This window comes from Gobius niger, assembly GCF_951799975.1.
Source record: "Gobius niger genome assembly, chromosome: 18".
NCBI lineage: Eukaryota > Metazoa > Chordata > Actinopteri > Gobiiformes > Gobiidae > Gobius > Gobius niger.
The window spans coordinates 898,256-911,911 of record NC_136869.1 but is presented as its reverse complement, the minus strand read 5'-3'; the positions used below and the strand labels follow the sequence as shown (position 1 = coordinate 911,911).

The window sequence follows — 13,656 nt, the reverse complement described above, 5'->3', positions numbered from 1 at the left end:
TCAAATATGTCATTTCAAAAACTATTTACTCTCTGTATTTATATTTAATACACAAATCAACACCACAGACACATTAAAGACACGTTGTCACATAGATTAAAGCACTTATAGCAATAGAAAAGTATGTTTTAGCGCCAAAACCACGCAGGCAAATCCCCCTGCGCTCGTGACCGCGGTGAAACTTCACTGACAGGAGGTGAGTTAACCTTGCTCATATCTCATCAAACTTATGCAATATTTCCAAAACTACACGTTTCTGAGCGTTGTCCCGGTGCGAGACGGCAGCAGGTCCTTCCCGCCAACGCCCCCCCGTGTTTTAGGAGGTTTTAGAGCCGGAAACCGGAGAAAAGTGCGTTGTTTTCGTGCCACATGTTTAGTGTTAGCCGCGATGCTAACAATAACATTGAGTTATATGAGGTTAAAGAGATGATTTATGGGATTTGTTCAATGACTGCCCTCGGGGGGATGGTACGGACTAAAGATGGAAGTGTTTGGGAAAAACTGCAGCTCTCATATGGTTAGTGCTGGATCGTATGCTCGGGAGGGACGGTCTGCTGTGAAAACGTGAGATGTCATGACACAAATTAAGGTTAGGGCCAGGGGAATGGTTAACCTCTTAACTCCCGCCTGAACCGAGAGGAACTTTTTCCTCACGTCATCAGATTTTTTTTTCCAACATTTTTTGTTGGGTATTCAACTCATTTTTGTCACTTTTTTTTGTCACATTTTGTCACATATTTGTCCGTTTTGAATCAATTTTGAATCAATTTTTTGTCACATTTTTGTCATTTTTTTCATCAATTTTTTGTCATTTTTTTGTCACATTTTGTCACATTTTTGGCAATTTTTTGTCAATTTTGAATCCATTTTTTGTCACATTTTTGTCATTTTTGAATCATTTTTTTGTCACATTTTTGATTTTTTTTCATCAATTTTTTTGTCATTTTTTGTCAATAATTTATCAATTTTTTGTGACATTTTTGTCACAGTTTTGTCACTTTTTTATCACATTTTTGTCATTTTTGAATCAATTTTTTATCACATTTTTTGTCATTTTTTTTTCACATTTTTGAAATTTTTCCATCAATTTGTTTTGGTCATTTTTTGGTCAATTATTTATCAATTTCTTGTGACATTTTTGTGAGATTTTTGCCACTTTTTCATCAATTTTCGTCACGTTTTTGTCACATTTCCATCATTGTTTTCGTCTCAGTTTTGTTGCTATTTTCACACCTTTTTCCCAGAAGCTTTTGGATTGGGGTAAAGCCAAACTGGAGAAACTGTGCTCGGTTCAGGTGGGAGTTAAGGAGTTCACCTTAAGGAGTAGGGTTAGGATTAGGATTATTTGTATTTTTAGACAAACCAACTCATAGATCTATACAAAATCACAGCAAACCGTCCCTCCGGAGCAGACGATCTAGCACTAACCCTCTCATATCTCAGTCATTACTGGAGGAATCCACATGAAACAAAAACTGACACACAGTTCATTATCTCCTCTGTCGGCACATATGAACCAATGTCCGATTATTTTCTCCCAAAAACGTCAAAAAGCGGTGACAATGTGGGAAAACATGACTGTGATGTCCAATCAGATCAAACACCGATGAGGGAAAACATTTGTCAATCTTCGTTTTGGAGATTTCTTACAAAAACTATTTCTCCCATAGCGTTGCATTGGCCCCGCCCTCCACCTGACATTATGACATCATCACATTCTAAATCGTCAACGCCGCCTATTAAGACGTTTTACTTTTTTTGAGAGCAGACAGAGTGTTTAAAACAGAAGTAACATGTTTAATGGGCCTTTTTGTCGGATACATTATGAATCTAAATATTAAGCCCTGAACTCCCGCCTGAACCGAGCACTTTTTCTCCAGCTTTACCCCAATCTACAAGCTTCTGGAAAAAAGGTGTGAAAATAGCAACAAAACTGAGACGAAAACAAGGATGAAAATGTGAAAAAAGTGACAAAAATTGACAAAAAATTGACAAAAAAGGGAGAAAAAAGTGATTTGACGAAAAAGTGACAAACAACTCACAAAAATTTGACAAAAATGGACAAAAAAGTGATAAGAATTTGACGAAAAATTGACAAAAAATGAAAAAAAAATAATAGAAAAATTTAGAAAAAATTGACAAAAAATGTAGAAAAAAATTACGAAAAATTTAGAAAAAATGGACAAAAAATGGAGAAAAAAGTGATAAGAATTTGACGGAAAAATGCGAATAGTTTGACCAAAAAGTGAGAAAAAGTGACAAAAAAGTCACGAAAATTTGACAAAAATGAGACGAAAAATGGAGGAAAAAGTGACAAGAAAGTGAGAAAAAATGTACAATAATTTGACGAAAAAGTCACGAAAAAGTCACGAAAATGTGACAACAATGAGTCGACTGCCCAACAAAAAAAGTGCTGAAAAAAAGTCTGATGATGTGAGGAAAAAGATCCATTTAGTTTTGTAGGTCTTTCAAATGAGGCGTTACACTGGCCTACAGGATTTGGGTAAAGCTGAACTGGAGAAAATGCTCTCGGTTCAGGCGGGAGTTAAGAGGTTAATGAGCAGTTTTTTTCATGTGAAAGATCAGGAGACCTTTTCAAGTTTATTTTGTCGGATACATTATGTCGGAACCGAGCACTTTTTCTCCAGCTTTACCCCAATCTACAAGCTTCTGGAAAAAAGGTGTGAAAATAGCAACAAAACTGAGACGAAAACAAGGATGAAAATGTGAAAAAAGTGAGAAAAAAGTGACAAAAATGGACAAAAAATTGACAAAAAAGGGAGAAAAATTTGAGGAAAAATTGACAAAAAAGTGATAAGAATTTGACAAAAAAATGGAGAAAAAAAAGTCACGAAAATTTGACAAAAATGAGACGACTGCCCGACAAAAAAAGTGCTGAAAAAAAATCTGATGATGTGAGGAAAAAGATCCATTTAGTTTTGTAGGTCTTTCAAATGTGGTGTTACACTGGCCTACAGGATTTGGGTAAAGCTGAACTGGAGAAAATGCTCTCGGTTCAGGCGGGAGTTAAGAGGTTAAAGAGCAGTTTTCTTCATGTGAAAGATCAGGAGACCTTTTCAAGTTTATTTTGTCGGATACATTATGTCGGAACCGAGCACTTTTTCTCCAGCTTTACCCCAATCTACAAGCTTCTGGAGAAAAGGTGTGAAAATAGCGACAAAACTGAGACAAAAACAAGGATGAAAAATGGACAAAAAAGTGATAAGAATTTGACGAAAAAGTGACATAAAACTCACGAAAATTTGACAAAAAAGGGAGAAAAATTTGACGAAAAAATTGACAAAAAATTTAGAAAATATTTACGAAAAATTGAGAAAAAATGGACAAAAAAGTGATGAGAATTTGACAGAAAAATGCGAATAGTTTGACCAAAAAGTGACCAAAAAAATGAAAAAAACAAAAACAAAAAAGTGACAAAAAAGTCACGAAAATTTGACAAAAATGAGACAAAAAATGGAGGAAAAAACGACGAAAAAGTGACAAGAAAGTGACAAAAAATGTACAATAATTTGACGAAAAAGTGACAAAAAAGTCACGAAAATGTGACAATAATGAGACGACTGCCCAACAAAAAAAGTGCTGAAAAAAAGTCTGACGATGTGAGGAAAAAGATCCATTTAGTTTTGTAGGTCTTTCAAATGTGGTGTTACACTGGCCTACAGGATTTGGGTAAAGCTGAACTGGAGAAAATGCTCTCAGTTCAGGCGGGAGTTAAGAGGTTAATGAGCAGTTTTTTTCATGTGAAAGATCAGGAGACCTTTTCAAGTTTATTTTGTCGGATACATTATGTCGGAACCGAGCACTTTTTCTCCAGCTTTACCCCAATCTACAAGCTTCTGGAAAAAAGGTGTGAAAATAGCAACAAAACTGAGACGAAAACAAGGATGAAAATGTGAAAAAAGTGAGAAAAAAGTGACAAAAATGGACAAAAAATTGACAAAAAAGGGAGAAAAATTTGAGGAAAAATTGACAAAAAAGTGATAAGAATTTGACAAAAAAATGGAGAAAAAAAAGTCACGAAAATTTGACAAAAATGAGACGACTGCCCGACAAAAAAAGTGCTGAAAAAAAATCTGATGATGTGAGGAAAAAGATCCATTTAGTTTTGTAGGTCTTTCAAATGTGGTGTTACACTGGCCTACAGGATTTGGGTAAAGCTGAACTGGAGAAAATGCTCTCGGTTCAGGCGGGAGTTAAGAGGTTAAAGAGCAGTTTTCTTCATGTGAAAGATCAGGAGACCTTTTCAAGTTTATTTTGTCGGATACATTATGTCGGAACCGAGCACTTTTTCTCCAGCTTTACCCCAATCTACAAGCTTCTGGAGAAAAGGTGTGAAAATAGCGACAAAACTGAGACAAAAACAAGGATGAAAAATGGACAAAAAAGTGATAAGAATTTGACGAAAAAGTGACATAAAACTCACGAAAATTTGACAAAAAAGGGAGAAAAATTTGACGAAAAAATTGACAAAAAATTTAGAAAATATTTACGAAAAATTGAGAAAAAATGGACAAAAAAGTGATGAGAATTTGACAGAAAAATGCGAATAGTTTGACCAAAAAGTGACCAAAAAAATGAAAAAAACAAAAACAAAAAAGTGACAAAAAAGTCACGAAAATTTGACAAAAATGAGACAAAAAATGGAGGAAAAAACGACGAAAAAGTGACAAGAAAGTGACAAAAAATGTACAATAATTTGACGAAAAAGTGACAAAAAAGTCACGAAAATGTGACAATAATGAGACGACTGCCCAACAAAAAAAGTGCTGAAAAAAAGTCTGACGATGTGAGGAAAAAGATCCATTTAGTTTTGTAGGTCTTTCAAATGAGGCGTTACACTGGCCTACAGGATTTGGGTAAAGCTGAACTGGAGAAAATGCTCTCAGTTCAGGCGGGAGTTAAGAGGTTAATGAGCAGTTTTCTTCCTGTGAAAGATCAGGAGACCTTTTCAAGTTTATTTCCAATAAAAATCGATAAAAATCGTCCGAACTGAGTAACAAAATGTTGGTTTTAGTTTTTGGCCGTATCGCTCAGCCCTCCGCCCTCCGCCCTCCGCCCTCAGCCCTCCGCCCTCCGCCCTCCGCCCTCCGCCCTCCGCCCTCCGCCCTCAGCCCTCAGCCCTCCGCCCTCCGCCCTCCGCCCTCAGCCCTCCGCCCTCCGCCCTCCGCCCTCCGCCCTCCGCCCTCCGCCCTCCGCCCTCCGCCCTCCGCCCTCAGCCCTCAGCCCTCAGCCCTCCGCCCTCAGCCCTCAGCCCTCAGCCCTCAGCCCTCAGCCCTCAGCCCTCCGCCCTCCGCCCTCAGCCCTCCGCCCTCCGCCCTCCGCCCTCCGCCCTCCGCCCTCCGCCCTCAGCCCTCAGCCCTCCGCCCTCAGCCCTCAGCCCTCAGCCCTCAGCCCTCAGCCCTCAGCCCTCAGCCCTCAGCCCTCAGCCCTCAGCCCTCAGCCCTCAGCCCTCAGCCCTCAGCCCTCAGCCCTCCGCCCTCAGCCCTCAGCCCTCAGCCCTCAGCCCTCAGCCCTCAGCCCTCAGCCCTCAGCCCTCCGCCCTCCGCCCTCCGCCCTCAGCCCTCCGCCCTCCGCCCTCAGCCCTCAGCCCTCAGCCCTCAGCCCTCAGCCCTCAGCCCTCAGCCCTCCGCCCTCCGCCCTCCGCCCTCAGCCCTCCGCCCTCCGCCCTCCGCCCTCCGCCCTCAGCCCTCAGCCCTCAGCCCTCAGCCCTCAGCCCTCCGCCCTCCGCCCTCCGCCCTCAGCCCTCCGCCCTCCGCCCTCAGCCCTCAGCCCTCAGCCCTCAGCCCTCCGCCCTCCGCCCTCCGCCCTCCGCCCTCCGCCCTCCGCCCTCAGCCCTCAGCCCTCCGCCCTCAGCCCTCAGCCCTCAGCCCTCAGCCCTCAGCCCTCAGCCCTCAGCCCTCAGCCCTCAGCCCTCCGCCCTCCGCCCTCAGCCCTCCGCCCTCCGCCCTCCGCCCTCAGCCCTCAGCCCTCAGCCCTCAGCCCTCAGCCCTCAGCCCTCAGCCCTCAGCCCTCAGCCCTCCGCCCTCCGCCCTCCGCCCTCAGCCCTCAGCCCTCAGCCCTCCGCCCTCCGCCCTCCGCCCTCCGCCCTCCGCCCTCCGCCCTCCGCCCTCAGCCCTCAGCCCTCAGCCCTCCGCCCTCAGCCCTCAGCCCTCAGCCCTCAGCCCTCCGCCCTCCGCCCTCCGCCCTCAGCCCTCAGCCCTCAGCCCTCAGCCCTCAGCCCTCAGCCCTCAGCCCTCAGCCCTCAGCCCTCAGCCCTCAGCCCTCAGCCCTCAGCCCTCAGCCCTCAGCCCTCAGCCCTCAGCCCTCAGCCCTCAGCCCTCAGCCCTCAGCCCTCAGCCCTCAGCCCTCCGCCCTCCGCCCTCCGCCCCTCCTGTTGGCCCGGGGCCTCGGCTCCAGCCCGGTCCAGTCGTAGGCTGCGCGGCGAGCGTCGGTGGGAGGAGGAGGTTTATTTTAGACTCGGAGCGTTTCCGGAGGCGGACGTTATGTAAGCGCCAAAACAACAACAAGCACCGAATCCACAAAAGGGTTATTTATAGAAAAGAGCAGATTATTAATAAAAGAAAGGACGGAAATGTCTTGAATCTGAAGTTTTCTGAAAATAAAACACATTTGAGCAAAAACTGCAGCTGAGAGTTTTCATATGTTTGAACTGAACCTCTTAACTCCCGCCTGAACCAAGAGGATCTTTTTCCTCACGGCATCAGATTATTTTTTTCCATCATTTTTTTGTTGGGTATTTGGCTCATTTTGGTAACTTTTTTGTCATTTTTTAATAAATGTTTTGTCATTTTTTTGTCACATTTTTGTCATTTTTTAAAATAATTTTTTTGTCTTTTTTTGTAATTTTTTCGTCATTTTTTAAACAATTTTTTGTCACATTTTTGTCATTTTTTCGTCACATTTTTGTCATTTTTTCGTCATTTTTTTAAATAAAATTTTTGTCATTTTTTTTGTCATTTTTTAATCATTTTTTACATTTCTTGTGACATTTTTGCCACTTTTTCATCAATTTTTCATCACTTTTTTGTCTCAGATTTGTTGCTATTTTCTCACCTTTTTCCCAGAAGCTTTTGGATTGGGGTAAAGCCAAACTGGAGAAAATGTGCTCGGTTCAGGCGGGAGTTAAGAGGTTGAAATGACTCTATGGACACAGACATGTATATGGTTAGTCTGGTGTTATAAGTGATTTGCCTCAGGTGCTCTGTGGAGCGGGTCACACTGTGTTTAATGCAGGCTAGCTGATACCATAGACATCCACTAGCCTAGCACTAGCCTAGCACCACGAAACTCTTCAAATATAAGAACTGCATGAACTAAAAAAAAAAATCTGCATAAATCAGCAACACTCTGGATAACGAGGACATGAGGCCCTACGTCAAACATCCTGAATATATTTACTGTGGAGATGTTTAAATGGTTTATTTCGGTCCCACTTCCTGTTGCCTGTTGTAGCTTCTCAAATGAAGGTCAGCGTCCCCGTGTCTTTAGACTGTGGGTGTTGTGTGTGACTGGAGCGTGAGCGGCAGATGGCGGCTCCGCGGGGCCTCGCTCTCCGCTCCGGCTCTCAGATCCGGCTCCTCCGGTTCAGGGAAGTCCCGTTGGCACCGGCCGCATCACGACGCCTCCTGGTCCCGGTTTAGACCCAGGATGGTGATGTCATCGCAGGTTCAGCTCGTGGAGACGGGAGGAAAGGTCAGGGGAGACCAGAAAGAATCGACCACACCAAATCCACTGGTTATTAAAGCCAAGATTCTACAACTTCAAGACATGGTCACTTTTAAAACTCAATTCATGCACAAAGATAAAAATAAGCAACGACCTCTAAAAACTCAGCAGTTGATTTCTGAAAGAGAAGGAAAATATAACTTAAGGGGCTTGGATCACTTAAACCTCTGACCCCCCGCCTGAACCAAATGCCCTCTGTCCTCTTTGGCCGTTATATAGGCCTGTGTAGCACTTCATTTGAAAGCTAAGACCCACAAAACTGATCTTTTTCCTCCCGTTGTTGCTGTGTTGCGACACCTTTTGTATGTTTTTTTTCCTTTTTTTTATTTTTTCACTTTTGTCACTTTTTTGTTGAATTTTTGTCACTTTTTTGTTGATTTTTTGTTGAATTTTTGTCACTTTTTTGTTGAATTTTTGTCACTTTTTTGTTGAATTTTTGTCACTTTTTTGTTGATTTTTTGTTGAATTTTTGTCACTTTTTTGTTGATTTTTTGTCACTTTTTTGTTGAATTTTTGTCACTTTTTTGTTGATTTTTTGTTGAATTTTTGTCACTTTTTTGTTGAATTTTTGTTGATTTTTTGTTGAATTTTTGTCATTTTTTTGTTGAATTTTTGTCATTTTTTTGTTAAATTTTTGTTGAATTTTTGTCACTTTTTTGTTGAATTTTTGTTGAATTTTTGTCACTTTTTTGTTGAATTTTTGTCACTTTTTTGTTGAATTTTTGTCACTTTTTTGTTGATTTTTTGTTGAATTTTTGTCACTTTTTTGTTGAATTTTTGTTGATTTTTTGTTGAATTTTTGTCATTTTTTTGTTGAATTTTTGTCATTTTTTTGTTAAATTTTTGTTGAATTTTTGTCACTTTTTTGTTGAATTTTTGTTGAATTTTTGTCACTTTTTTGTTGAATTTTTGTTGATTTTTTGTTGAATTTTTGTTGAATTTTTGTCATTTTTTTGTTAAATTTTGCCACATTTTTGTCGCGTTTACGTCCTTGTTTTCTTCTCATTTTTTGTGGCTGTTTTGGTGCTTTTTTCCCCAAGCAGCTTTTGGATTAGGGTAAAGCCAAACTGCAGAAAATGGGATCCGTTCAGGTGGGAGTTAAGAGGTTAAAATTGCCCATGCCCGGACATCCAGAAACAGTTCCTGTGTGTCCGTTTGTGGTCCTAAAATACGGAAAAAATGACACGTAGACCTCAAACCATGTCCAAATATCAGACAGTTTAAACATCAATACAAAGAATGGATTTAAGTATCGGAAGAAAATCTCTGACTTTTCATGTTCAGTTGTTGTAAACCTGATGTTGATGGTAGGTAGTTTTCACACTGTGTATGACAACTTAGTTTAGATCACAGAGCTCAGATTATAGTTTTAACCCCTTAACCCCCACCTGAACCGAGCACATTTTCTCCAGCTTTAACCCAATCCAAAAGCTTCTGGAAAAAAGCTGTGAAAATAGCAACAAAACTGAGACGAAAAATTGATGAAAATGTGACAAAAAAAGTGAGAAAACATTGACCAAAAAGTGACAAAAAAATGACAAAAAAATGACAAAAATGTGACAAAAAAAATGACAAAAATGTGACAAAAATGTGACAAAAAAAATGACAAAAATGTGAACAATTTTTGTAAAAACAAAATACAAAAAATGTGAAAAAAAAATTTGATAAAAATGTGACAAAAAAATGACAAAATTGACTAAAAATTGATAAAAATTTGAAAAAAAAAATGTACCAAAATTGTACAAAAAATGACAAAAATGTGACAAAAATGTGATAAAAATTTGACCAAAAAAATCACAAAAATGTGACAAAAAAAATCACAAAAATTTGACAAAAAAATGACAAAAATTTGATTAAAAAAAAAATCACAAAAATTTGACAAAAAAATGACAAAAATTTGATTAAAAAAAAAAGACAAAAATGTGACAAAAAATTACAAAAAAGAGTTGAATAACCAACAAAAAAATGATGGAAAAAAAAATCTGACGTGAGGAAAAAGATCCTCTCGGTTCAGGCGGGAGTTAAGAGGTTAAGAAAGCCTAAAAAGTAAACAGAACAAGAGACTGACAGTGCTTAAAAGGGGTGGGTCTAAATAAGTGTTTACTTCCCCCACTCCTTTTGCCTCATTAACATGTGCAAAAGGTCAAACTAAATCGTTTGTACTAAGCCGTAAATGAGCTGCACGTCTGAAACTGAGCTCACGACTCAGATGGATTTGTCTGAGGGTGATTGTTCCTGTGAGCGTTTGGTGCAGTGTCCTCTGTCTCTGCGGTGAACTTCAGGGTGCAGGGGTTTTCCTCTGGGACGGCGGCCACATCTGGAGCATCTGTCCGTGTCGCTGTCGCTGAGTGTTCGATCATTCTGACGCGGCGCCGTCTAAAGGTCGCTCTGCCCTTTTCTCTGCCTTCACACGTCTGTGACAGAGCAGACCTTTCCCGTCTCCTCCATGAACGTTTAAACATCCGCCTGCACGTCTGTGGGCACGAGCAGAGCCGATCACATCCATCTCGTACAAGAAGAGTCCCAAAAGAAACATGGGCAACAGCGTTTGCTATGTCGCTGTAAAGAATGAATCTGTGAAGCACATGGAAACCAGCTGATTGCTTCATTCATTTGTCTAGGCAATATTAACTCTCTTCCCATTCATTCTCAATGGCAAATATGGATGCAGTACACTTTCTGACCACCAGCGTCAAATTGGGGGCGCTGTTTCACTCCTTTCACAAAGTTAACCTCTTACCACCCGCCTAAACCAAATGCATTCTGTCCTCTTTGGCTGTTATATAGGCCTGTGTAGCACCTCATTTGAAATCTATTTTTGTTGAGAACTTGTCAAATTTTTGTCACATTTTTGTCACATTTTTGTTGAATTTTTGTCAATTTTTAGTTGAATTTTTGTCACATTTTTGTCCATTTTTTATTGAATTTTTGTTGAATTTTTGTTGAATTTTTGTCATTTTTTTATTGATTTTTTGTTGCATTTTTGTCAATTTTTTGTCAAATTTTTGTTGATTTTTTGTCACTTTTTAAAAAAAAAAAGTCACATTTTTGTCGAGTTTTTGTCACTTTTTTGTTGAATTTTTGTCACTTTTTTGTTGAATTTTTGTCACTTTTTTGTAACTTTTTTGTAGAATTTTTGTCACTTTTTTGTTGATTTTTTGTCACTTTTTTGTTGAATTTTTGTCACTTTTTTGTTGAATTTTTGTCACATTTTTGTTGAATTTTTGTCACATTTTTGTTGAATTTTTGTCACATTTTTTCTGATTTTTTGTCACATTTTTGTTGAATTTTTGTCACATTTTTTTCTGAATTTTTGTCACTTTTTTGTTGAATTTTTGTCACTTTTTGTTGAATTTTTGTCACATTTTTTTCTAAATTTTTGTCACTTTTTTGTTGAATTTTTGTCACTTTTTTGTTGAATTTTTGTCTCTTTTTTGTTGCGTTTACATCCTTGTTTCTTCTCATTTTTCGTGGCTGTTTTGGTGCTTTTTTCCCAAGAAGCTTTTTGATTCGGGTAAAGCCAAACTGGAGAAATTGGGATCCGTTCAGGTGGGAGTTAAGAGGTTAAACAAAGGTCAATAAATAAATAAACCGTGCACCTGAGGCAAATCACTTACAACACCAGACTAACCATATGAATGCGCTAGCCTAGCACTAGCCTAGCGCTTTCTCGTGTGTCGCAGGTCGATGGACAGATCACCATGAGGCTGCGGCGCTTCCTCCTCCCCCGCCTCAAGCCCCGCCCCTTCCTCCTCCCCCGCCCCGCCTCCTCCCACTGCCCCGCCCCCTCGGTGCAGGTGGAGGGGCGGAGCTTCCCTCGAGATGACTTCACCAACGTCACGCCCCGAATCCTGGAGAAAATCGGCAAAAACCTGCACAACGAGACGAACCATCCGCTTTGGATCATCAAGGAGCGCATCAAGGAGCACTTCTACAGGTCAGAGGTCACACAGAGGTCACACAGAGGTCATACAGAGGTCACACAGAGGTCACACAGAGGGTCACACAGAGGTCACACAGAGGGACACTGTCTGCTCTTAACCCCTTAACTCCCACCTGAACCGAGCACATTTTCTCCAGTTTGGCTTTACCCCAATCCAAAAGCTTCTGGGAAAAAGGTGTGAAAATAGCGACAAAACTGAGACGAAAACTATGATGGAAATGTGACAAAAAAGTGAGAAAACATTGACAAAAAAAGTGACAAAAATGACAAAAAATGTGACCAAAAAATGACAAAAATGTGACAAAAAAGACAAAAATTGGATTAAAAAATGAGGAAAACATGACAAAAATGTAACAAAATGTGACAAAAAAACCCAAACATTTCATTAAAAAAATGAGGAAAGAATGTGACAAAAAATGACAAAAAAAAATGTGACAAAATGTGATAAAAATTTTACAAAAAAATTACAAAAAAATTACAAAAAATTACAAAAAATTACAAAAAAATTACAAAAAATTACAAAAAATTACAAAAAATTACAAAAATCTCATAAAAAAATGGACGAAAAAATGACAAAAAATTGACAAAAAATTACAAAAGAAATACAAAAAATTACAAAAAAATTACAAAAAATTACAAAAAAATTACAAAAAATTACAAAAAATTACAAAAAATTACTAAAATCTCATTAAAAAATGGACGAAAAAATGACAAAAAATTGACAAAAAATTACAAAAGAAATACAAAAAAATTACAAAAAAATTACAAAACAAATACAAAAAAATTACAAAAATGTGATAAAAAAAATGGACGAAAAAATGACAAAAAATGGGCAAAAAATGGACAATTATTTTTTTTTAAAATGACAAAAATGAGTTGACTACCCAACAAAAAAATGATGGAAAAAAAATATTTGATGACGAGAGGAAAAAGATCTTCTCGATTCAGGCGAGAGTTAAGAGGTTAAACAGAGGGAGACTGTCTGCTCTTACAGAGGGAGACTGTCTGCTCTTACAGAGGGAGACTGTCTGCTCTTACAGAGGGATATTGTCGGGACTCGAATGAGACTCCCACTCAAGGAAAATGAGGCTAAAATCTGTCTAAAAATACACTCCCGGTCAAAAGTTGACCAGTTGAAAAATGTCACATTTCTCATGTTTGGATCTTAACGAGGTTCAAATCAGAACTTCAGTCTGAAACAAGAAGAACAGGGAGGGTACATTAATGTAGTTTTCCTGTTTCAGTTCGTACATTAATGTAGTTTCTTGTTTCAGTTCGTACATTAATGTAGTTTTCTTGTTTCAGTTCGTACATTAATGTAGTTTTCCTGTTTCAGTTCGTACATTAATGTAGTTTTCCTGTTTCAGTTCGTACATTAATGTGTTTCCCTGTTTCAGTTCGTACATTAATGTAGTTTTCCTGTTTCAGTTCGTACATTAATGTGGTTTTCCTGTTTCAGTTCGTACATTAATGTAGTTTTCTTGTTTCAGTTCGTACATTAATGTAGTTTTCCTGTTTCAGTTCGTACATTAATGTGTTTTTCCTGTTTCAGTTCGTACATTAATGTAGTTTTCCTGTTTCAGTTCGTACATTAATGTGTTTTTCCTGTTTCAGTTCGTACATTAATGTAGTTTTCTTGTTTCAGTTCGTACATTAATGTGGTTTTCCTGTTTCAGTTCGTACATTAATGTAGTTTTCCTGTTTCAGTTCGTACATTAATGTAGTTTTCTTGTTTCGGTTCGTACATTAATGTAGTTTTCCTGTTTCAGTTCGTACATTAATGTAGTTTTCTTGTTTCGGTTCGTACATTAATGTGTTTTTCCTGTTTCAGTTCGTACATTAATGTAGTTTTCTTGTTTCAGTTCGTACATTAATGTGGTTTTCCTGTTTCAGTTCGTACATTAATGTAGTTTTCCTGTTTCAGTTCGTACATTAATGTAGTTTTCCTGTTTCAGTTCGTACATTAA

The 13,656-nt window shown here is 39.2% G+C and overlaps 1 protein-coding gene across 1 annotated transcript in view; it reads left to right on the top strand.

Annotated features, from left to right (window-relative positions):
• Positions 1–161: 161 nt before the first annotated feature.
• fars2 (phenylalanyl-tRNA synthetase 2, mitochondrial) overlaps positions 162–13,656 on the top strand; it is a 66,445-nt gene continuing 52,950 nt past the window's right edge. Inside the window, exons 1-2 of the mRNA XM_079576402.1 lie at positions 162–196; positions 11,430–11,683. Of these exons, the coding sequence (XP_079432528.1) occupies positions 11,448–11,683 (236 nt within the window). The 5' untranslated portion in view covers positions 162–196; positions 11,430–11,447. The remainder of the gene's footprint in view (positions 197–11,429; positions 11,684–13,656) is intronic.